The 23755-nt window shown below is 43.3% G+C and overlaps 1 protein-coding gene across 1 annotated transcript in view; it reads right to left on the reverse strand.

The window, feature by feature from the left end:
• Positions 1-13: 13 nt before the first annotated feature.
• Positions 14-23755, reverse strand: part of LOC115189439 (ankyrin-3-like) — a gene marked incomplete at its 5' end in the record, with an annotated part of 88096 nt that continues 64354 nt past the window's right edge. The window contains 6 exon segments of the mRNA XM_029748068.1: positions 14-675; positions 3094-3273; positions 3926-4111; positions 4647-4730; positions 6233-6319; positions 10754-13219. Of these exon segments, the coding sequence (XP_029603928.1) occupies positions 661-675; positions 3094-3273; positions 3926-4111; positions 4647-4730; positions 6233-6319; positions 10754-13219 (3018 nt within the window).

The raw sequence follows: 23755 nt of genomic DNA on the forward strand, positions 1-23755 counted from the left end.
AGGTAGTCCTGTGAGGTGTTACAGTAGTACCAGTGACAGGTAGTCCTGTGAGGTGTTACAGTAGTACCAGTGACAGGTAGTCCTGTGAGATGTATATCATAGCGTCTGTTAGTCCAACCACCTACTCTAGCAGTACAACACATATATGACTAATGTCTGTCTGTGCTTCTACCACAGCATCAAGATCCAATACATACAGAAAACAAACATGGAAAAACTCTCTTTGGTCACAAAAAAAAAGGCAAAAGGAAAAAAACACACAAAGAAGAAAAGAAGTGAATAAGCAGGTTAATTAAGACCAAACAGTAGTGATTGTTGAAACAGGAAGACGGTGGAGGACTGAGGTGCACTCTGGGATTGCATGTGCCTGATGCATAGGATTGGTGGATCTTCAGGAAAAGGGGCGGGGTCAGAGGCCGAACAGGAAACTAGCGAGGCGAGAAAGGAGGCCTGTTATTCCTTTTTCTCCCCTCTTCCTCCCCCATCCTCCTCCTCTTCCTCCTCCTTCTAACAGTAGAGGTGGATAAGGTGATGAAGGTGCTGCTGGAGGACGTGGAGTCGGGACCCCTCAGAGGGGTCATCTAGTCGCTCCAGGAGAACCTGCTTCCTGTTACCACAGGCTCCTCCCCCCTCACTACTGTCCGTCTCTGGGTACGCCCCTTACACATCTTGGCCCTGAGGGAGGAGGTGGGGGGGAGAAGAGAGGTAGAGAGAGTGAGAAGAGAGAAGAGAGGGAGGAGAGAGGAGAGGTAGAGAGAGAGGGAGAAGAGAGGGAGAAAAGGGGGAGGGGGAGGAAAAAAGAGTAGAGAGAGAGAGAAAGATGGCGAGAAAAAGGAGGACAGAGAGCGAGCGTAGAGTAGAAGGCAGAGGGAGATGAGAGATAGAGAGAGAGGGGAGACAGAGAGAGAGGGGAGACAGAGAGAGAGAGAGAGAGAGGAGAGACAGAGAGAGAGAGAGAGAGAGGAGAGAGACAGAGAGAGAGGGGAGACAGAGAGAGAGAGAGAGAGAGAGAGAGAGAGCGAGAGGGGAGACAGAAAGAGAGACAGAGAGAGAGGGGAGACAGAGAGACAGAGCGAGAGGGGAGACAGAGAGAGACAGAGCGAGAGGGGAGACAGAGAGAGAGAGAGAGAGGAGACAGAGAGACAGAGTGAGAGGGGAGACAGAGAGAGAGAGAGAGGAGACAGAGAGAGAGAGGAGAGAGAGAGAGAGGGTGATTAGTACCTCTGATAATCAAACTAAAAGCATGGATAGTAAACAACAGCAAAGGGAAGAAAGGCAGAAACGGACGACAACATAGGAAGTAAAAAGAGAATGTTAGAAGGAAAGAGACACATTGTGACAGTTCAACAGTTACCATGGTAACTTCCCACCACATTGTGACAATTCAACAGTTACCATGGTTCCTTCACACCACATTGTGACAATTCAACAGTTACCATGGTAACTTCCCACCACATTGTGACAATTCAACAGTTACCATGGTTCCTTCACACCACATTGTGACAATTCAACAGTTACCATGGTTCCTTCACACCACATTGTGACAATTCAACAGTTACCATGGTTCCTTCACACCACATTGTGACAATTCAACAGTTACCATGGTTCCTTCACACCACATTGTGACAGTTCAACAGTTACCATGGTTCCTTCACACCACATTGTGACAATTCAACAGTTACCATGGTTCCTTCACAACACATTGTGACAATTCAACAGTTACCATGGTTCCTTCACACCACATTGTGACAATTCAACAGTTACCATGGTTCCTTCACACCACATTGTGACAATTCAACAGTTACCATGGTTCCTTCACACCACATTGTGACAGTTCAACAGTTACCATGGTTCCTTCACACCACATTGTGACAATTCAACAGTTACCATGGTTCCTTCACACCACATTGTGACAGTTCAACAGTTACCATGGTAACTTCCCACCACATTGTGACAATTCAACAGTTACCATGGTTCCTTCACACCACATTGTGACAATTCAACAGTTACCATGGTTCCTTCACACCACATTGTGACAATTCAACAGTTACCATGGTTCCTTCACACCACATTGTGACAATTCAACAGTTACCATGGTTCCTTCACACCACATTGTGACAATTCAACAGTTACCATGGTTCCTTCACACCACATTGTGACAATTCAACAGTTACCATGGTAACTTCACCTCCATGGTTCCTTCACACCATATTGACTGGAGATGCTCCTTTGTTAGTCAACACTCACACACACACACACACACACACACACACACACACACACACACACACACACACACACACACACACACACACACACACACACACACACACACACACACACACACAATTACAACAAAACACACACACACACATATACACTTGAAACAAAAACACAGACGCACGCACACACGCAACAAAAACACCAACACACACACACCTCCTGATGACAGATCCGTCGTCCTTGACCGTCTCTCTCTCCTCCACTAGAGATCTGCTCTGATAACCCCCCCCATGTACCCCAGACTGAGAGAGATGGAGGGGAGAGATGGAGGGAGAGATGGAGGAGAGAGATGGAGGGGAGATATGGAGGGGGAGATGGAGGGAGAGATGGAGGGGAGAAATGGAGGGAGAGATGGAGGAGAGAGATGGAGGGGAGATATGGAGGGGGAGATGGAGGGAGAGATGGAGGGGAGAAATGGAGGGAGAGATGGAGGAGAGAGATGGAGGGGAGATATGGAGGGGGAGATGGAGGGAGAGATGGAGGGGAGAAATGGAGGGAGAGATGGAGGGGAGAGATGGAGGGGGAGATGGAGGGAGAGATGGGGGAGAGATGGAGGGGAGAGATGGAGGGAGAGATGGAGGGAGAGATGGGGGAGAGATGAAGGGGAGAGATGGAGGGAGAGATGGAGGGAGAGATGGAGGGGAGAGATGGAGGGGAGAGATGGAGGGAGAGATGGAGGGGAGAGATAGATGGAGGGGAGAGATGGAGGGAGAGATGGGGGAGAGATGAAGGGGAGAGATGGAGGGGAGAGATGGAGGGGAGAGATGGAGGGGAGAGATGGCTATTCTGATTGGCTGGTTGGAGGCTGACCTGTGTGAAGTCGTCCCGGGCCGTGGGGAGGTCAGAGGTCAGGGTGGGGTCACCGTGCTGCGTCTCGGTCCAATCCCCCTCCACCCCCACCGCGTTCCGCTCCACACGGCTGACCTCGCGACCTTCAGCTGATTCCTCCTCACCCCACACTGAGTCAGAGTCACACTCAGAAAACGTCACCTAGAAGGGACAGGAAGGAAAGATTGCAATAACATAAAATACAATATGTAATTGATCTTGTGTGGTTAAATCCCACTGGGGCCACCCATAATTCAACTGTAAGTGGCTTAGGATAAAAGCGTCTGTTAAACAGAATACATTATTACTATGAAAAGATACATCAGGTATATTCTGGTATGAACAATTCAAACACACCAGGGGATTGGGCACAATTCCATTTCAATTCCAGTCTGTTCAGAAAGGAAAACTAACTCCAATTCCTCATTGTCCTCATTGAAAAGCATTGAAGAGAACAGGAAATGGAATTGGAACTACAGTGAACTTCCTGAATTGCGTGGAATGGCGAACATCCATAAAGATACGTTAGAATTCAGATATGACGTCATTGTTTTAGTACTGTCCAATTCGTTTTGAAACTACGGAGCGCGATATGGTTCAACGTACCAATAAAGCAGTACAATCGGGGGTTTTTTTTTCTTCACATTTGCAGCATGTTGAAACTAAAAGTGGGATCATGTAGTTGCTTATACAGCAAAAGAGAAGCAACACAGAGAACTGAGGCTGTAATAAATGGGGGCTGTCATCTTTATCCACCTCCGCTATTGAACTGGTATTGACCCTAACCCTGACAAACAGATATACACAACCTCACCTCTGGGGGGGCACCCAGCTCCACCCTCACCTCTGAGTGATCTCTGTGGCTCCTCAGCACGGTCCTCTCGACCACTCTGGAGTATCCGTCCCCCTCCTCCCCTGGGGGGGCACCCCCCTCCGCCCTCACCTCCTCCCTCTGCGACCCCTCACTCGACATCACCTGGCGGTTCACCTTACGAGTAACCTGGATGGAGAGGGCAAAGGTCACAGAACAGGTTAGGGTAAGTCACACACACAGACACACAGACAGATACACACACACACACAGATACACACACACAGATACACACACACACACACACACACACACACACACACACACACACACACACACACACACTGGCTATAACCAAATGATCATCTTATTTAGTACGTTTTGAGGGAAAGTGACAGTAGACATTTCTCAATAGGTAGTTAGTTCTCTTTAACTGCCAGGATGTCATACTAATGTCAGCCGTTCCTGTAGTATAAACTCCCTGAACACTATTGAGGAAGAAAATAGTGTTTTTAGACTTTCTGACAACCAGGACAAGGTTGAAAAATATATATAAATAGTGAAGTAAAGTACAGATACCCCCAAAAAACAACTTAAGTAGTACTTTAAAGTATTTTTACTTGAGTGCTTTACACCACTGCCCAGGAATAGGATTGCGAAAACACTGATGTAATGACTAAATGACAGGAACCAAACATTGTCTTCATTTCAACATATTGATTACCTTTCTGAACACCGTGTGTCCATGTTGATCTGTGTAATGCTCCTCTGTCACGGTCTGAGGAGGGATGTCTGTCATCTCATCCTGCTGTAGAGAGAGAGATACACACAGTCAGCACTGAGGCCTGTTTTACACTGATTCACCACAGGGGGCGCTGATGCCTGTTATTACACTGATCCACCACAGGGGGCGCTGAGGCCTGTTATTACATTGATTCACCACAGGGGGCGCTGAGGCCTGTTATTACACTGATTCACCACAGGGGGCGCTGAGGCCTGTTATTACACTGATTCACCACAGGGGGCGCTGAGGCCTGATATTACACTGATCCACCACAGGGGGCGCTGAGGCCTGTCAATACACTGATCCACCACAGGGGGCGCTGAGGCCTGTTATTACACTGATTCACCACAGGGGGCGCTGAGGCCTGTCAATACACTGATCCACCACAGGGGGCGCTGATGCCTGTTATGACACTGAACCACCACAGGGGGCGCTGATGCCTGTTATTACACTGATTCACCACAGGGGGCGCTGATGCCTGTTATGACACTGATCCACCACAGGGGGCGCTGAGGCCTGTTATTACACTGATTCACCACAGGGGGCGCTGAGGCCTGTTATTACACTGATTCACCACAGGGGGCGCTGAGGCCTGTTATTACACTGATCCACCACAGGGGGCGCTGAGGCCTGTTATTACACTGATTCACCACAGGGGGCGCTGAGGCCTGTCAATACACTGATTCACCACAGGGGGCGCTGAGGCCTGTCATTACACTGATTCACCACAGGGGGCGCTGTTCCCTATATAGTTTATATGACACCAATAGATGTCCCCTATAGACCCTAGTCTAAAGTAGTACACTACATAGAGCATAGGGTTCCATTTGGGACTCACTTGAGACTGCTCAGGTCATATTCATGAGGAAACACAACAGGAAAACGTTTTAAAATGTTTTGCAATGGAAAATGAAAATTAGCAGAGTTTTTTTTCATTTCAACACAGCAACCCAACCCAACACAGCATCTCAACACAGCATCTCAACACAGCATCCCAACACAGCATCCCAACACAGCAACCCAATCCAACACAGCATCTCAACACAGCATCCTAACACAGCATCTCAACACAGCATCCCAACACAGCATCTCAACACAGCATCCTTAGACAGCATCTCAACACAGCATCTCAACACAGCATCCCAGCACAGCATCCCAACACAGCAAAAACGAAACAAAGAGATTGTTAGAACACTAGTAAGACTCCAGCGTGAAAAGTTAAATATACACGAAATACACACATCACTGGGTCAGATATAAGAATTCTGTCGGTCAGTACAGAATACACACCTTTCATACTGGACTAACAACCACTGGATCAGACAAAGGTCTCCCATTCATCAAACAAAAGAGAGGAAATCCCATCATGCTGTTTGTTTTAAACAATCCCCATCCGCAAAATAAGTTTCAAACTTTCTCCTCAAACCACACAGAGACCCCAATTGGGGCCACATCCCTACATGCTGAAGCATCACGCCAGACCACACGTCCCCCCCAGGAGGGCTTCCTCTCTGTGGGGAAGGTACCTGGATGATAACTCTCCTCCGTACTACTCTGGAGGTCAGGAACTCCTCCTCATCAGAAGTCATCTCACCCACCTCCACAGCTACCTCCTGGTTTCGGGGCAGCACAGGTGCATTGTGGGTCATGACATGCCATTGGAGGGTTCTAAAATGGCTTCCTATTCCCTATATAGTGCAATACTTTTGAGGTCCCTATTTCCTATGTCCTTTTGGGCCTCGGTCATAAGCGGTGCACTATATGGGGAATAGGGTGCCATTTGGGAATGCAGACATTTTGTTTTGTTGGTGAGCAAAGCAAGAGGGAAATGTTGATGATGTCATGGTGTGCCTTCCTTTAGTTTCCTTATTCGAATGAAGGGGTTGAAGGAAGCTTCAAATGTTTTTTGGGGGGGGTGCTGAGTGTGCTGAAACTGGGAGCTTCATACCACTCCATATCATGCGAAGCAACATAGAGTAGAAAACTAGATTTTGATTGGCTAAATAGCAACAGAATGTGGTTCTGGTCTATTCTCAGTAAAGCACACAGCTGATCAAATATGAAGAAAGCATCGAGATGTGAAGCAGATGGAAAGACAACCAGAACCGTAAGGCTATATAAATAAATAAAGACCATAGAACACTCTCTATATAAATAAATAAAGACCATAGAACACTCTCTATATAAATAAATAAAGACAGTAGAACACTCTCTATAGAAATAAATAAAGACCGTAGAACACTCTCTATATAAATAAATAAAGACCATAGAACACTCTCTATATAAATAAATAAAGACCATAGAACACTCTCTATAGAAATAAATAAAGACCGTAGAACACTCTCTATATAAATAAATAAAGACCATAGAACACTCTCTATATAAATAAATAAAGACCGTAGAACACTCTCTATAGAAATAAATAAAGACCATAGAACACTCTCTATATAAATAAATAAAGACCGTAGAACACTCTATATATAAATAAATAAAGACAGTAGAACACTCTATAATAATAAATAAAGACCATAGAACACTCTCTATATAAATAAATAAAGACCGTAGAACACTCTATATATAAATAAATAAAGACAGTAGAACACTCTATAATAATAAATAAAGACCATAGAACACTCTCTATAGAAATAAATAAAGACCGTAGAACACTCTCTATATAAATAAATAAAGACAGTAGAACACTCTATAATAATAAATAAAGACAGTAGAACACTCTCTATAGAAATAAATAAAGACCGTAGAACACTCTCTATATAAATAAATAAAGACAGTAGAACACTCTCTATAGAAATAAATAAAGACCGTAGAACACTCTCTATATAAATAAATAAAGACCATAGAACACTCTCTATATAAATAAATAAAGACCATAGAACACTCTCTATATAAATAAATAAAGACCATAGAACACTCTCTATATAAATAAATAAAGACAGTAGAACACTCTATATATAAATAAATAAAGACCATAGAACACTCTATATATAAATAAATAAAGACCATAGAACACTCTCTATATAAATAAATAAAGACCGCAGAACACTCTCTATATAAATAAATAAAGACAGTAGAACACTCTCTATATAAATAAATAAAGACCATAGAACACTCTCTATATAAACAAATAAAGACCATAGAACACTCTCTATATAAACAAATAAAGACCATAGAACACTCTCTATATAAATAAATAAAGACAGTAGAACACTCTCTATAGAAATAAATAAAGACCGTAGAACACTCTCTATATAAATAAATAAAGACCATAGAACACTCTCTATATAAATAAATAAAGACCATAGAACACTCTCTATATAAATAAATAAAGACCATAGAACACTCTCTATATAAATAAATAAAGACCGTAGAACACTCTATAATAATAAATAAAGACCGTAGAACACTCTCTATATAAATAAAGACCGTAGAACACTCTCTATATAAATAAATAAAGACAGTAGAACACTCTCTATATAAATAAATAAAGACCATAGAACACTCTCTATATAAATAAATAAAGACCGTAGAACACTCTATAATAATAAATAAAGACAGTAGAACACTCTCTATATAAATAAAGACCATAGAACACTCTCTATATAAATAAATAAAGACCGTAGAACACTCTCTATATAAATAAATAAAGACCATAGAACACTCTCTATATAAATAAATAAAGACCGTAGAACACTCTCTATATAAATAAATAAAGACCGTAGAACACTCTCTATATAAATAAATAAAGACAGTAGAACACTCTATAATAATAAATAAAGACCATAGAACACTCTCTATAGAAATAAATAAAGACCACAGAACACTCTCTATATAAATAAAGACCGTAGAACACTCTCTATATAAATAAATAAAGACCATAGAACACTCTCTATATAAATAAAGACCGTAGAACACTCTCTATATAAATAAATAAAGACAGTAGAACACTCTCTATATAAATAAATAAAGACCATAGAACACTCTCTATATAAATAAATAAAGACCACAGAACACTCTCTATATAAATAAATAAAGACCGTAGAACACTCTCTATATAAATAAATAAAGACCGCAGAACACTCTCTATATAAATAAATAAAGACCTTAGAACACTCTCTATATAAATAAAGACCTTAGAACACTCTCTATATAAATAAAGACCGTAGAACACTCTCTATATAAATAAATAAAGACCGTAGAACACTCTCTATATAAATAAATAAAGACCGTAGAACACTCTCTATATAAATAAATAAAGACCGTAGAACACTCTCTATATAAATAAATAAAGACCTTAGAACACTCTCTATAGAAATAAATAAAGACCGTAGAACACTCTCTATATAAATAAATAAAGACCGTAGAACACTCTCTATAGAAATAAATAAAGACCGTAGAACACTCTCTATATAAATAAATAAAGACCGTAGAACATTCTCTATATAAATAAATAAAGACAGTAGAACACTCTCTATATAAATAAATAAAGACAGTAGAACATTCTCTATATAAATAAATAAAGACCGTAGAACATTCTCTATATAAATAAATAAAGACAGTAGAACACTCTACATATAAATAAATAAAGACAGTAGAACACTCTCTATATAAATAAATAAAGACAGTAGAACACTCTCTATATAAATAAATAAAGACCGTAGAACATTCTCTATATAAATAAATAAAGACAGTAGAACACTCTCTATAAAAGCTCCCAGTCATTTATTGGTTAAACCACCACCGTGTGGGAATCACTGTGCCTTCTTCAGGGCAACAAGAACAACACAATGTAACTGTCACATCTACTCCCACTCTCTGGCGCTCGACGTCGCCGGTCTACTAACCACCGGTCCTGACAACCCATTTTTACGCACACCTGGCAACCCTCATTACGCACACATGGCAACCCTCATTACGCACACATGGCAACCCTCATTACACACACCTGGCAACCCTCATTACACACACCTGGCAACCCTCATTACACACACCTGGCAACCCTCATTACGCACACGTGACAACCCTCATTACACACACCTGGCAACCCTCATTACGCACACCTGGCAACCCTCATTACGCACACCTGCACCCCATCATGAGGAAAACCTGGACTCCATCACTACCCTGATTACTCCCCCTTTATCCAGCACTCCCTAGCATCACTCTTCAGGCAGTATTGGTTCTGTTTCCTTGTCAGATGTTTCTCTTGTTTTGTATCGTTCTACATTATTCTGAAACTCACTAACTGCACCTGCTTTCTGAATCCCTGCGTTGACGTTACAGTAACTTGATGTAAACCAGCTACCCAGCAGACATCATCACGGGTCAGTGGCACTGTTCTTTCCCATGAAGACATCATGCGAGAGGAATTCTGTTTAAAATATGAATTAAAGGCGTTTCAAATCCCATCACTGTAGTTAAAGCATTCATTCCGTCTGAAGCAGGAGAGGGGGTTAGAGCAGGAGATAGGGGGTTAGAGCAGGAGATAGGGGGTTAGAGCAGGAGATAGGGGGTTAGATCAGGATATAAGGGTTAGAGCAGGAGATAAGGGTTAGAGCAGGAGATAAGGGTTAGAGCAGGAGATAAGGCTTAGAGCAGGAGATAGGGGGTTAGAGCAGGAGATAGGGGGTTAGAGCAGGAATAGGGGGTTAGAGCAGGATATAAGGGGTTAGAGCAGGAGATAGGGGGTTAGAGCAGGAGATAGGGGGTTAGAGCAGGAGATAGGGGGTTCGAGCAGGAGATAGGGGGTTAGAGGAGGAGACAGGGTTAGAGCAGGAGATAGGGGGTTAGAGCATGAGATAGGGGGTTAGAGCAGGAGATAGGGGGTTTGAGCAGGAGATAGGGGGTTCGAGCAGGAGATAGGGGGTTAGAGGAGGAGACAGGGTTAGAGCAGGAGATAGGGTTAGAGCAGGAGCTAGGGGGTCAGAGCAGGAGATAGGTCAGAGCAGGAGATAGGGTTAGAGCAGGAGCTAGGGGGTTAGAGCAGGAGATGGGTAAGAATGGCGGGAGGATTTTCTCAACAGTCATCTCACCCTGTCCAGGGAGTCATCATCATCTGCTGCTCTGAGAGGACGAAGCTCCTGAGGAGCCTGGTAAAAGGCTGAGTCGTCTCTGTGTGTGCCGGGAGATTGGGCCAGCTCTTCGCTCTCTTCCTTGATGTCATCATAAGGTGCGTCTTCATAATCCTCACTCCCTGAGGACAGCTGGACTCCACGCTCGTGTTTGCGCACTGCGGAGCAACCCGGAAGCGCCGTCGGCTTCTGGTACTTTCTCCCCAGGGCTCCTGAATGGGACGCTTGTCCTTGGGTTCGGCCGACCCCTGACCTTTCCCTCTTCTTCGGTTCGTCAGGTTCCGTCTCGAAGAAGTCTGAGACACCCTGTTTGCAGTCAAAGTAAGTCTCCGGGTCAGAGTCTTCGTATAAGTGCATGGTGGTGCTGCCTCGTATGACTTCTGCGTAGGCCGGAGGCTTGGGTTTGTGGATAAAGGAGGATGCCTCAGCATACTCAGGGGGGAGGCTGAACTCCATGAAGAACTCTTCATCATGGGCTGATGCTGTAACCTCTGGAACGGGTTGAGCTGATACCATCTCTGCCCTGGGTTCTACTGGACCAGGCTGGGCTGACACCATCTCTGCCCTGGGTTCCACTGGATCAGGCTGGGCTGACACCATCTCTGCCATGGGATCTACTGGACCAGGCTGGGAGTCATGGGACTTTACCTCAACAGGGGTGACTGGAGGACTGAACTCTTCCTCTATGGGGGTGACTGGATTCTCTGATGGTTGCTCACTCGTATTTGGCTTGAGCTCCTCAGAGAGCATGTTGAGGTACCTAGGACTTTGGTAAGGGATCAACTCCTCGAAGCTAAAGTGCCTGGAGACGGTGACGGTCTCTGGAGTCTGTGGAGTCACGTCAGAGAGCAACTGGGGTGACTGCTCATCGTATTCAAGGGTTTCAGGGGGAGTGCTATCCCTTAAATGTGACCTGTAGGCGGTGACGGTCTCTGGAGTCTGTGGGGTCACTTCAGAACGTGACTGGGGCGACTGCTCATCGTATTCAAGGGTTTCAGGGGGAGTGCTATCCCTTAAATGTGACCTGTAGGCGGTGACGGTCTCTGGAGTCTGTGGGGTCACTTCAGAACGTGACTGGGGCGACTGCTCATCGTATTCAAGGGTTTCAGGGGGAGTGCTATCCCTTAAATGTGACCTGTAGGCGGTGACGGTCTCTGGAGTCTGTGGGGTCACTTCAGAACGTGACTGGGGCGACTGCTCATCGTATTCAAGGGTTTCAGGGGGAGTGCTATCCCTTAAATGTGACACAACTTCTGGGGTATTGCTCATGCATGTTTCATCTACCAATTGGCTGGGCTCAGTGGTTAATCCCCCAGATTCGCACAATACTTTGCTTTGTTCAATAGATGCCTTTTTGACTGCAGCTTGAATGCTTGATGTTTCTTTGGAGTTGTCATATTCTTCATCAACTGTTTCCTGGTCCTGCTGTGGGAGACTGATTCGATGTTCTTCTACAGTTGAAGGTTCGGTAAAAACAGCAGCATCATCATGTTCGAGTGACTGGAACTTTTGAGATGGAACAATTGATTCTGATGACAGTTCAAGAACTTTATGGCATGATTCTGGAGATTCCGGTGCTCTGACGGATTTGGTAGCAGCAGTGGGGCTAACCAAAGATATGGAACCATTGAGATCTGATTTTTCTGCTCTGTGTGTTTGCAGGTACTCCAAGTGGCTCAACTGAACTGGATCAGCTGTAACTTGGCTAGGTTCTGGCAAGGTCTTGATTAGATCTGTGGTCACCCCAAATACCTCCGGATCAGTTTCATAGGACAGGGAGAGATCGGTCGGCACTGAGGCCACTACACTTATTTCAGCTGTCTCCCCGGTGATCTGAATAGGGGATGAGGGACTTAGACTAGAGATCTCTTCCTCACCCTCAGTGGGATTTCCATCTGATTCAGGCAAGAGATCCTCAAACTCAACATAAGGTTGTAGATCTTCAAGACCCACTTCGCTGGATTCCGAAAGAGGTGAGTCCAGTGGTTCCAGAGTTTCTGGTCGGAATTCCGGTTTGATTTCTTCAAATTCCGACAGCAGCTGATCAAGCTCGGCGGGTGCCCCTGACTCCAGGGGTGTTTGTAGATTGGTCGCTGAGCATTGTGGTTCATCGCCTTGGCTGTCTTCAGAGTTGTGGCTGAGAAGGTCTGGTAACACTGGACTGGTTTCAGAAGAAGATGACTCCTTGTTCAGATTCAATGGTTTTTCTGGACTTTCTGGCGAAACCCTCATCTTCTCAGTGGGCATTGTCATTTCAGGGGATAACGGACTGAATTCAAAGGCATTTGGAATCTGGAGATCTGGAGTCACAGATTGGGTTTCAGACATGAGTGTTTTGTTTGAGATAGGTCTATTAGTAGACGGTTGGTCCAACGCTAATACATGTTTGGGTTCTGATAGATTCTCCATGGAGGATTCTGCTGAAACCTGGATGAGAATGATGGAATGGGGAAAAAAACTATAAATGAGTTTGTGATAGAGGTAGGGTTGCAAAATTCTGGTAACTTTCCCCCAAAAATCCCAGGTGTCCCAGAATCCTGGGTTGGAAGAATTCTAAGAATCATCCAAGAATCCTCCAACCAGGATTTCTGGAAAACCTGGGAATTTTGGGAAAGTTACTGGAATGTATCAACCTCAATGATGAATGATTAATGTTGTTGAGGAAACTATATTATGAAAAAAGGAGCAATGCAGTACATGCAGCAACAAGGTTCCATACATCATGACAATGTATTTCAAATGAACATTCCAATGAATTAATGAAATTACCAAAAATGATGAGCCAAACCAATAAACCTATAGTATTGTCACACTGTACATACATTACCTGCATGTACTTACAAGAACTGTACTTCTAATAGCAGTACAAAGCATAGAAGCAGTTCCGCAGTACTCATTTGATTAGGACACGACCTCGTTGACACATATATCTCCTTATATCAAAATGCGATGGGTACATTTCTTATAGAAATTCTCCTAAAGCCTTCTCTACAGGACAACATTCTCTGAAATGCAGGAATACCACAGTAGGAAAGACACAGTCAAGCCAATCAACTGTCAGCCCTACTAAGCTCCAAGGCAATAAACTGTTAACCCTACTAAGCTCCAAGGCAATCAATTGTTAACCCGATTAAGCTCCAAGGCAATCAACTGTCAACCCTACTAAACTCCAAGGCAATCAATTGTTAACCCGATTAAGCTCCAAGGCAATCAACTGTCAACCCTACTAAACTCCAAGGCAATCAATTGTTAACCCGATTAATTAAGCTCCAAGGCAATCAACTGTCAACCCTACTAAACTCCAAGGCAATCAACTGTCAACCCGATTAAGCTCCAAGGCAATCAACTGTCAACCCTACTAAACTCCAAGGCAATCAACTGTCAACCCGATTAAGCTCCAAGGCAATCAACTGTCAGCCCTACTAAGCTCCAATGCAATCAACTGTTAACCCTACTAAGCTCCAAAGCAATCTTTCAATGTAAGACATGACATCTGTTGTTTTTTCTGTGTGAATAAATGCACCATCATGCAGTATCCCAGTCCATTTCTGAGGTTATGTCCCAAATGGTACCATATTCCCTTTGTAGTGCACTACTTTTAACCAGGGCCCTATGGCACCCTATTCCCTTTGTAGTGCACTACTTTAACCAGGGCCTGCACATCTCTGGTCAAAAGTAGGTCACTACAGAAGGCAATAAAGTTACATTTAGTCAGCCATTTTTAGCTTGAGGACACACCATGTGACAGGAAGGAAGTCCATGGCGTTGAGACTAAATGTGTCTCACTACCGTTCATTAGTTGCCTTTCTGAGACACTTCCTGCATTGCTGATGCAAACATGCCTCAGCAGGAGTGTCAAGCTCCTACAGCTATGCGTCAAAACACATTAGTGAAAGCTTGAGCCTAAGGGTCCTACACGACGCATGCGAACTACGCACTACGCACTTCCAGACTTAATTGTTTTTAGAAAGCGTCACTGCATTCCCTGCTGACGGAGAACGTGCGTGGTCTTACCGACGGCGCAGAAACTCGGCTGTCTTCCGCTTTTCTCATCGGCTTTCTTTTGCTTGTCTCGTCAATCTTGGGTTGCACTTCACTTCCTTTCAACGTAGGGACATTACTGTGTTCTTTTCTTTGGATTGACTTACAACTTGCTTGAGGTCTTTCGTGAACTGCCTCCTCTGCCCTGACAGCAGCAACAGGAGATCCCAGATTTTGTTCGTCAGATAGCACGTGACTCGACTGAGAGGACGCTTGGTGAGGTCTGTGAGTCTCTACATCATCTAACCAATCTAAATCTACATCCTCTACGGGTTCTCTGTGGCTGTCTGGGGAGGAGGCCCTACAAAAAAACGCTTCTACTGCTCGGTGAGTTTGGCAAACAACTGGGAAAACTAAACTAAAAGGGGACCCTATTATTTCCGGGGGTTGTTTTAAGCGTGCTCTTTCAACTCTCATTTCAGGTTCATGTTCAGTGGAAACCTGGTCTATTGGAGGAGAATGTTGACCATCTGTTAAAACAGTATCTGTGTTGGAACAGACGGAGTCAGGAGAACAGGCTCTGGTCGCACATAACAAGTCCTCCAGACCAAACTCATCCCAGTCTGATATCACAGATTCAGGTGTCCAACACTTCTCTCCTGATGACACGGCAAAAACAGACAGACCAGGTCCATATTGGAGGACAGGTGAGTCAGGAGAGAGGTGCCTGTACTCCTCTTGTGATACAAGGGATTCAGGGGAGGATGGTCTTAAATCTAACTCTGAAAACCAGTCCTCTAAAAATGACAGGCTCTCTCCCGATGTTGAATCTGGTGTCATTGGTCTGTCTTGGCTCTTATCTTTGTCTGACTCATCTACTAATCTCATTCCATCTTCTGATATTAATGATTCAGGTGAATCTGCTCTGTCTTCAGCAAACAATTCTTCAAGACAGAACTCAGAGAATTCAATGTCTGAAGTTACTGATATAGGTGACGAAGATCGATCACCAGTGGGAGCCAAATAATAATTGCAACATTTAGGCATGAAGTGGGGAACTGGAGAGTCAGGAGAGAGAGGCCTGTACTCATCAAATGACACAACAGATTCAGGTGAAGATGGCCTCATGTCAGTAAATAAGTGGTCAAGATATAAAAGGACTCCATCCCTGTCTGAACCGAGTGACTCAGGAGAAAGAGGTCTGTACTCAGGAAGGGACGACAACTGGGTGAACTCCCATTCAGCTAAGACGGGGGAAGGGGTTCTGATTTCTGTCGATACTGGCTGGGATATTGGCAAATGAGGTTCATGCAAAGTTTCTGTGACTGTCTGGTCAGTGACATGAGGGACTGTTAGCAAGGAACCCTCTTGTACTGTCTCCTCCTCTGCTGGAGTAGCAGAATGACAAGGTGAGGCTGGTTCTTCAACACTAACTGGCCTCAAGTCTTCACTTGATTGATGCGGTTGATCCAGGACTTTTCTAACCTGTCTGTCTCCTGTCTCATATTCAAAAAAACCTGTCTTACTCAAATAAGTGTCACCTTTGTACGCTGGGACAAATGTATGGGCCATTAGCGTGGAGGGAACTGCCTTATAAACTAGTCTATATTCTGGAGTTGATGTTTTTTCTTCAGAGAATTCATAAATAGGCTGGGATTCAGAATCCTCAATTTCTGTAGATGGGCTTGTTTCTGCAGCATCTAACTCATTTAGTGATATCATGGGTTCTGCAGAGGATGGCTGTAACTCTGAAAGCCAGTACTGAACGAAAGAACGAGCGTACTCATCTTCAGGTGGCAGAGGACTGGATTTAGTGTGCGTCTCGTCTACATGTTCATATTCACCTTCTGATATAAATGATTCAGGTGAATCTGCTCTTTCTTCAGCAAACAATTCATCAAGACAGAACTCAGAGAATTCAATATCTGATGTTACTGATTCAGGTGATGAAGACCTATCAGCAGGGAACAACACATAATAATCACAATATTGATGCAAGAACTGGGGAATTGGAGAGTCAGGAGAGAGAGGCCTGTACTCATCAAATGATGTTACAGATTCAGGTGAAGATGGTCTAGACTCTACAAACAAGAGCTTAAAGAAGGAATAACCATCTACTGATGTTTCTGATTCTGGTGACAAGGTTCTGAATTTCATAAAAAACTGTTCAATTGACTCTCTGAATTCACTATCAGCCAAAAAGGAATCAGGAGAATCAGGTCTGTGTTCAGGAATCAGTTCATCGACATATAATCCACAGTATTCAACGCCTGACGTTACCGACTGAGGTGATGAAGACCTATCACCAGGGAGTTCCATATAATAATCACAACATTGATGTAAGAACTGGGGAATAGGAGAGTCTGGAGAGAGAGGCCTATGCTCATCAAGTGATGCAACAGAGGCTGGTGAGTTTGGCCTTAACTCAGTAGACCAATCATTCAAAAAAGACTGAATCTCTTCTGATGTTATTGACTCTGGTGTGACCGGCCTGTCCAGGAAAATGTCTTTGTCCTTCAGACGCTCCATTATCTCTCTAGCCTGTCTGTCTCTTAAATATTCAAAAACACCTGGTTTATTCAAGAACGCTTCACCTTGGTACGCTGGGTGAAATGTATGGGCCATTAGCGTGGAGGGAACTGCCTTATAAACCAGTCTATATTCTAGAGTTGATGTTTTTCCTTCAGAGAATTCATAAACAGGCGGAGATTCAGAATCCTCCATTTCTGTAGATGGGCTTGTATCTGCAGCATCTAACTCATCTAGTGATATCATGGGTTCTGCAGAGGATGGTTGTAACTCTGAAAGCCAGTACTGAACGAAAGAACGAGCGTACTCATCTTCAGGTGGCAGAGGACTGGATTTAGTGAGTGTCTCGTGTACATGTTCATATTCACCTTCTGATATAAATGATTCAGGTGAATCTGCTCTGTCCTCAGCAAACGATTCATCAAGACAGAACTCAGAGAATACAACATGTGATGTTACTGATTCAGGTGAATCTGCTCTGTCCTCAGCAAACGATTCCTCAAGACATAATCCAAACAATTCAATGTCTGACGTAACGGCACAGAGGGAAGATCTACGCTCTGCAGTCATGGTAACATCTGGGATTCTAGGTCCATAGTGGGGAACTGGAGAGTCAGGTGAGAGAGGCCTGTATTCATTCACTGATGCAACAGATTCAGGTGAAGATGGCCTCATGTCAGTAAATAAGTGGTCAAGATACAAATGGATTCCATCCATGTCTGAACCGAGTGACTCAAGAGAAAGAGGTCTGTACTCAGGAAGGGACGACAACTGGGTGTACTCCCATTCAGCTAAGATGGGGGAAGGGGTTCTGACTTCTGTCTCTACTGGCTGGGATATTTGCAAATGAGGTTTATGCAAAGTATCTGTGACTGTCTGGTCAGTGATGTTGAAGTGTTTTAGTGAGGAGATATCTTGTTTTGTCACCTCAACTGCTGTGGTTTCAGAGACACTAGGCATGCCAAGGTTGGATTCCTTCAATTGAACTGGCCTGAAATCCCCACAATGTTCCCTCTGACAGTCAAGAACCTGTCTAACTTTGTATCTTTGTCCTGAATGTTCGAAAACACCAGAGTTACTATAGTAGGTTTCACCTTCTTTCGCTGGGTCATACGTATGGGACATTAGTTTGATGGGAACTGCCCTGTAAACTAGTCTATATTCTGGAGACACAGGCCGCACCTCAGAGAGTTCATGTACTGGCTGGGGTAAAGATTCTAGTGTTAAGCCTGTTTGTACAGCTTTAGACACCATGAACTGAGGTATGATAGTCCAATGTACAGTTGGGATCATTTCTGGAGGACCTGCATCATATTCCCACTCTGATGTTTTAGGAAAAATACCAACATCATCATCACCGCCCTCTGACCAGAGGGAAATAGGTGAATCTGGTCTGTCCTCAATAAATAATTCCTCAAGGTTAAGTCCTGAGAATTCAATATCTGAGGTGACTGATTCTGGAGATGAACACCTACTTCCAGTGAAAGACAAAAAACAATGGCAACATTGAGCCACGAAGTGAGGAACTGGAGAGTCAGGAGACAGAGGTCTGTACTCATCAAATGATGTTACAGATTCAAGTGAAGATGGTCTAGACTCTGCAAACAAGAGCTCAATGAAGGAATACTCACCTACTGAAGTTTCTGATTCTGGTGACAGAGGTCTGTATTTCATTAAAACTCCTTCAGCTGCTTCTATGAATTCACTCTCTGACACAAAAGATTCAGGTGAATCTGGTCTCTCTTCATTAAATAATTCCTCAAGATAGAAGCCAGATCCTTCAGTGTCTGAAGTTACTGAAATAGGGGACGAAGATCTGCTAAAGAATGAAACTGCCGACTCAATTATTGTGGGTCTAAATTGTGGGATTGGGGAATCAGGAGATAGAGCTCGATATTGGTCATTTGAAGTGATAGAATCAGGTGAAGATGGTCTAGACTCTGCAACCAAGAGCTCAAGGAAGGTATAATCACCTTCTGAAGTTACTGATTCTGGTGACAAGGGTCGGAGTTCCATTAGACCTCTTTCAACTGACTCAACAAATTCACTCTCTGATATAAATGATTCAGGTGAATCTGCTCTGTCTTCAGCAAACAGTTCCTCAAGACAGAACTCAGAGAATTTAATATCTGAAGCTACTGATTCTGGTGATGAACATCTACTTCCAGTGAAAGACAAATAATAATCGCAACATTGAGGCATGAAGTGAGGAACTGGAGAGTCAGGAGAGAGGGGCCTGTACTCATTTAATGATGTTATAGATTCAGATGAAGATGGTCTTGACTCTGCAAACAAGAGCTCAAGGAAGGTATAACCATCTTCTGAAGTTACTGATTCTGGTGACAGGGGTCTGAATTTTATCAAACCTCCTTCAGCTGCTTCTACGAATTCACTCTCTGACACAAAAGATTCTGGAGAATATGGTCTCTCTTCATTGACAAATTCCTCAAGATAGAAGCCAGATCCTTCAACGTCTGAAGTTACTGAAATAGGTGACGAAGATCTGCTAAAGAATGACATTGACGACTCAATTATTGTGGGTCTAAATTGTGGGATTGGGGAATCAGGAGATAGAGCTCGATATTGGTCATTTGAAGTGATAGAATCAGGTGAAGATGGTCTAGACTCTGCAACCAAGATCTCAAGGAAGGTATAATCACCTTCTGAAGTTACTGATTCTGGTGACAAGGGTCTGAGTTCCATTAGACCTCTTTCAACTGACTCAACAAATTCACTCTCTGATATAAATGATTCGGGTGAATCTGCTCTGTCTTCAGCAAACAGTTCCTCAAGACAGAACTCAGAGAATTCAATATCTGAAGCGACTGATTCTGGTGATGAACATCTACTTCCAGTGAAAGACAAATAACAATCGCAACATTGAGGCATGAAGTGAGGAACTGGAGAGTCAGGAGAGAGAGGCCTGTACTCATCAAATGATGCAACAGACTCTGGAGAGGATGATCTAGACTCTGAAAACAAGAGCTCAAGGAAGGTAAAGTCCCATTCTGAAGTTATTGATTCTGGTGAGAGTGGTCTATACTCAGATAGGCTACTTTGAACTGTCACAGTAAATTCACTCTCTGAAGCGAAATCTGGTCTGTACAAACCACGATATTCAAGGTCTGAAGTTACAGACATAGGTGATGTAGACCTACACACATCGTACAACAAATAATAATCACAATGTCCAGGTCTGAATTGTGTATTAGGTGAGTCAGGAGAAAGAGGTCTATGATCTTCAAATGTTGTTACAGATTCAGGTATCGGAGAAACACTCCCATTGTATGACAAATAATAATCACAATGTCCAGGTCTGAATTGTGAACTACTTTCTGAAAATACTGACACAGGAGGTAAAATTTTGATTTCAGATGTATCTTGGTGTTTCAAATTGTATTCATGTTCCTCCACAAGGGAATTAGCTGGCTCCTGCTGTACTGGCATCATTACAGCGACTGGTAATAATGACCAAACTTTCTCATCACTCAAGTCAAGCTGTATAAATGCTGTTTTAGCTACAACTGGCAATGTGGTTTTAGCCTCAACAGAGTCTTCTGTTGCCATTGTTGTGGTAGATAACATGTCTGTTTTGGTGTCTCTGTGCACAGATTCAAACTGGACTAAGGCAGGTGAGATGAATTTGTTAATAGATGTTTCAGATTGAATAGAGTGAGGGAGAGAATCAGAAACTGGAGAAGCTGATTCATGCAAGACTGGAACAAGTTCTGCTTCCAATTGATCCAGAAATTCAATGTCTGAATACATCGATTCAGGAGAATCTGCTCTGTCCTCAGCAATCAATTCCTCAAGGCTAAATCCAGAGAATTCAATGTCTGAGGTGACTGATTGTGGTGACGAAGATCGATCTTCTGTGAATAGCAAATAATAATCACAACAATGTGGTCTGAAATCAGGAATAGGAGAGTCTGGAGAGAGAGGCCTGTACTCATTTAACGATGTTATAGATTCAGATGAAGACGGTCTAGACTCTGCAAACAAGAGCTCAAGGAAGATATAACCATCTTCTGAAGTTACTGATTCTGGTGACAGGGGTCTGAAATTTATCAAACCTCCTTCAGCTGCTTCTAAGAATTCACTCTCTGACACAAAAGATTCTGGAGAATATGGTCTCTCTTCATTGACAAATTCCTCAAGATAGAAGCCAGATCCTTCAACGTCTGAAGTTACTGAAATAGGTGACGAAGATCTGCTAAAGAATGACATTGACGACTCAATTATTGTGGGTCTAAATTGTGGGATTGGGGAATCAGGAGATAGAGCTCGATATTGGTCATTTGAAGTGATAGAATCAGGTGAAGATGGTCTAGACTCTGCAACCAAGAGCTCAAGGAAGGTATAATCACCTTCTGAAGTTACTGATTCTGGTGACAAGGGTCTGAGTTCCATTAGACCTCTTTCAACTGACTCAACAACTTCACTCTCTGATATAAATGATTCGGGTGAATCTGCTCTGTCTTCAGAAAACAGTTCCTCAAGACAGAACTCAGAGAATTCAATATCTGAAGCGACTGATTCTGGTGATGAACATCTACTTCCAGTGAAAGACAAATAACAATCGCAACATTGAGGCATGAAGTGAGGAACTGGAGAGTCAGGAGAGAGAGGCCTGTACTCATCAAATGATGCAACAGACTCTGGAGAGGATGATCTAGACTCTGAAAACAAGAGCTCAAGGAAGGTAAAGTCCCCTTCTGAAGTTATTGATTCTGGTGAGAGTGGTCTATACTCAGATAGGCTACTTTGAACTGTCACAGTAAATTCACTCTCTGAAGCGAAATCTGGTCTGTACAAACCACGATATTCAAGGTCTGAAGTTACAGACATAGGTGATGTAGACCTACACACATCGTACAACAAATAATAATCACAATGTCCAGGTCTGAATTGTGTATTAGGTGAGTCAGGAGAAAGAGGTCTATGATCTTCAAATGTTGTTACAGATTCAGGTATCGGAGAAACACTCCCATTGTATGACAAATAATAATCACAATGTCCAGGTCTGAATTGTGAACTACTTTCTGAAAATACTGACACAGGAGGTAAAATTTTGATTTCAGATTTATCTTGGTGTTTCAAATTGTATTCATGTTCCTCCACAAGGGAATTAGCTGGCTCCTGCTTTAGTGGCATCATTACAGCGACTGGTAATAATGACCAAACTTTCTCATCACTCAAGTCAAGCTGTATAAATGCTGTTTTAGCTACAACTGGCAATGTGGTTTTAGCCTCAACAGAGTCTTCTGTTGCCATTGTTGTGGTAGATAACATGTCTGTTTTGGTGTCTCTGTGCACAGATTCAGACTGGACTAAGGCAGGTGAAATGAATTTGTTAATAGATGTTTCAGATTGAATAGAGTGAGGGAGAGAATCAGAAACTGGAGAAGCTGATTCATGCAAGACTGGAACAAGTTCTGCTTCCAATTGATCCAGAAATTCACTGTCTGAATACATCAATTCAGGAGAATCTGCTCTGTCCTCAGCAATCAATTCCTCAAGGCTAAATCCAGAGAATTCAATGTCTGAGGTGACTGATTGTGGTGACGAAGATCTATCTTCTGTGAATAGCAAATAATAATCACAACAATGTGGTCTGAAATCAGGAATAGGAGAGTCTGGAGAGAGAGGCCTGTACTCATTTAACGATGTTATAGATTCAGATGAAGATGGTCTAGACTCTGCAAACAAGAGCTCAAGGAAGGTATAACCATCTTCTGAAGTTACTGATTCTGGTGACAGGGGTCTGAATTTTATCAAACCTCCCTCAGCTGCTTCTACGAATTCACTCTCTGACACAAAAGATTCTGGAGAATATGGTCTCTCTTCATTCATAAATTCCTCAAGATAGAAGCCAGATCCTTCAACGTCTGAAGTTACTGAAATAGGTGACGAAGATCTGCTAAAGAATGACATTGACGACTCAATTATTGTGGGTCTAAATTGTGGGATTGGGGAATCAGGAGATAGAGCTCGATATTGGTCATTTGAAGTGATAGAATCAGGTGAAGATGGTCTAGACTCTGCAACCAAGAGCTCAAGGAAGGTATAATCACCTTCTGAAGTTACTGATTCTGGTGACAAGGGTCTGAGTTCCATTAGACCTCTTTCAACTGACTCAACAAATTCACTCTCTGATATAAAGAATTCAGGTGAATCTGCTCTGTCTTCAGCAAACAGTTCCTCAAGACAGAACTCAGAGAATTCAATATCTGAAGCGACTGATTCTGGTGATGAACATCTACTTCCAGTGAAAGACAAATAACAATCGCAACATTGAGGCATGAAGTGAGGAACTGGAGAGTCAGGAGAGAGGGGCCTGTACTCATCAAATGATGCAACAGACTCTGGAGAGGATGATCTAGACTCTGAAAACAAGAGCTCAAGGAAGGTAAAGTCCCATTCTGAAGTTATTGATTCTGGTGAGAGTGGTCT

Source organism: Salmo trutta, unplaced genomic scaffold (assembly GCF_901001165.1).
Source record: "Salmo trutta unplaced genomic scaffold, fSalTru1.1, whole genome shotgun sequence".
NCBI classification, from domain to species: Eukaryota; Metazoa; Chordata; class Actinopteri; order Salmoniformes; family Salmonidae; genus Salmo; species Salmo trutta.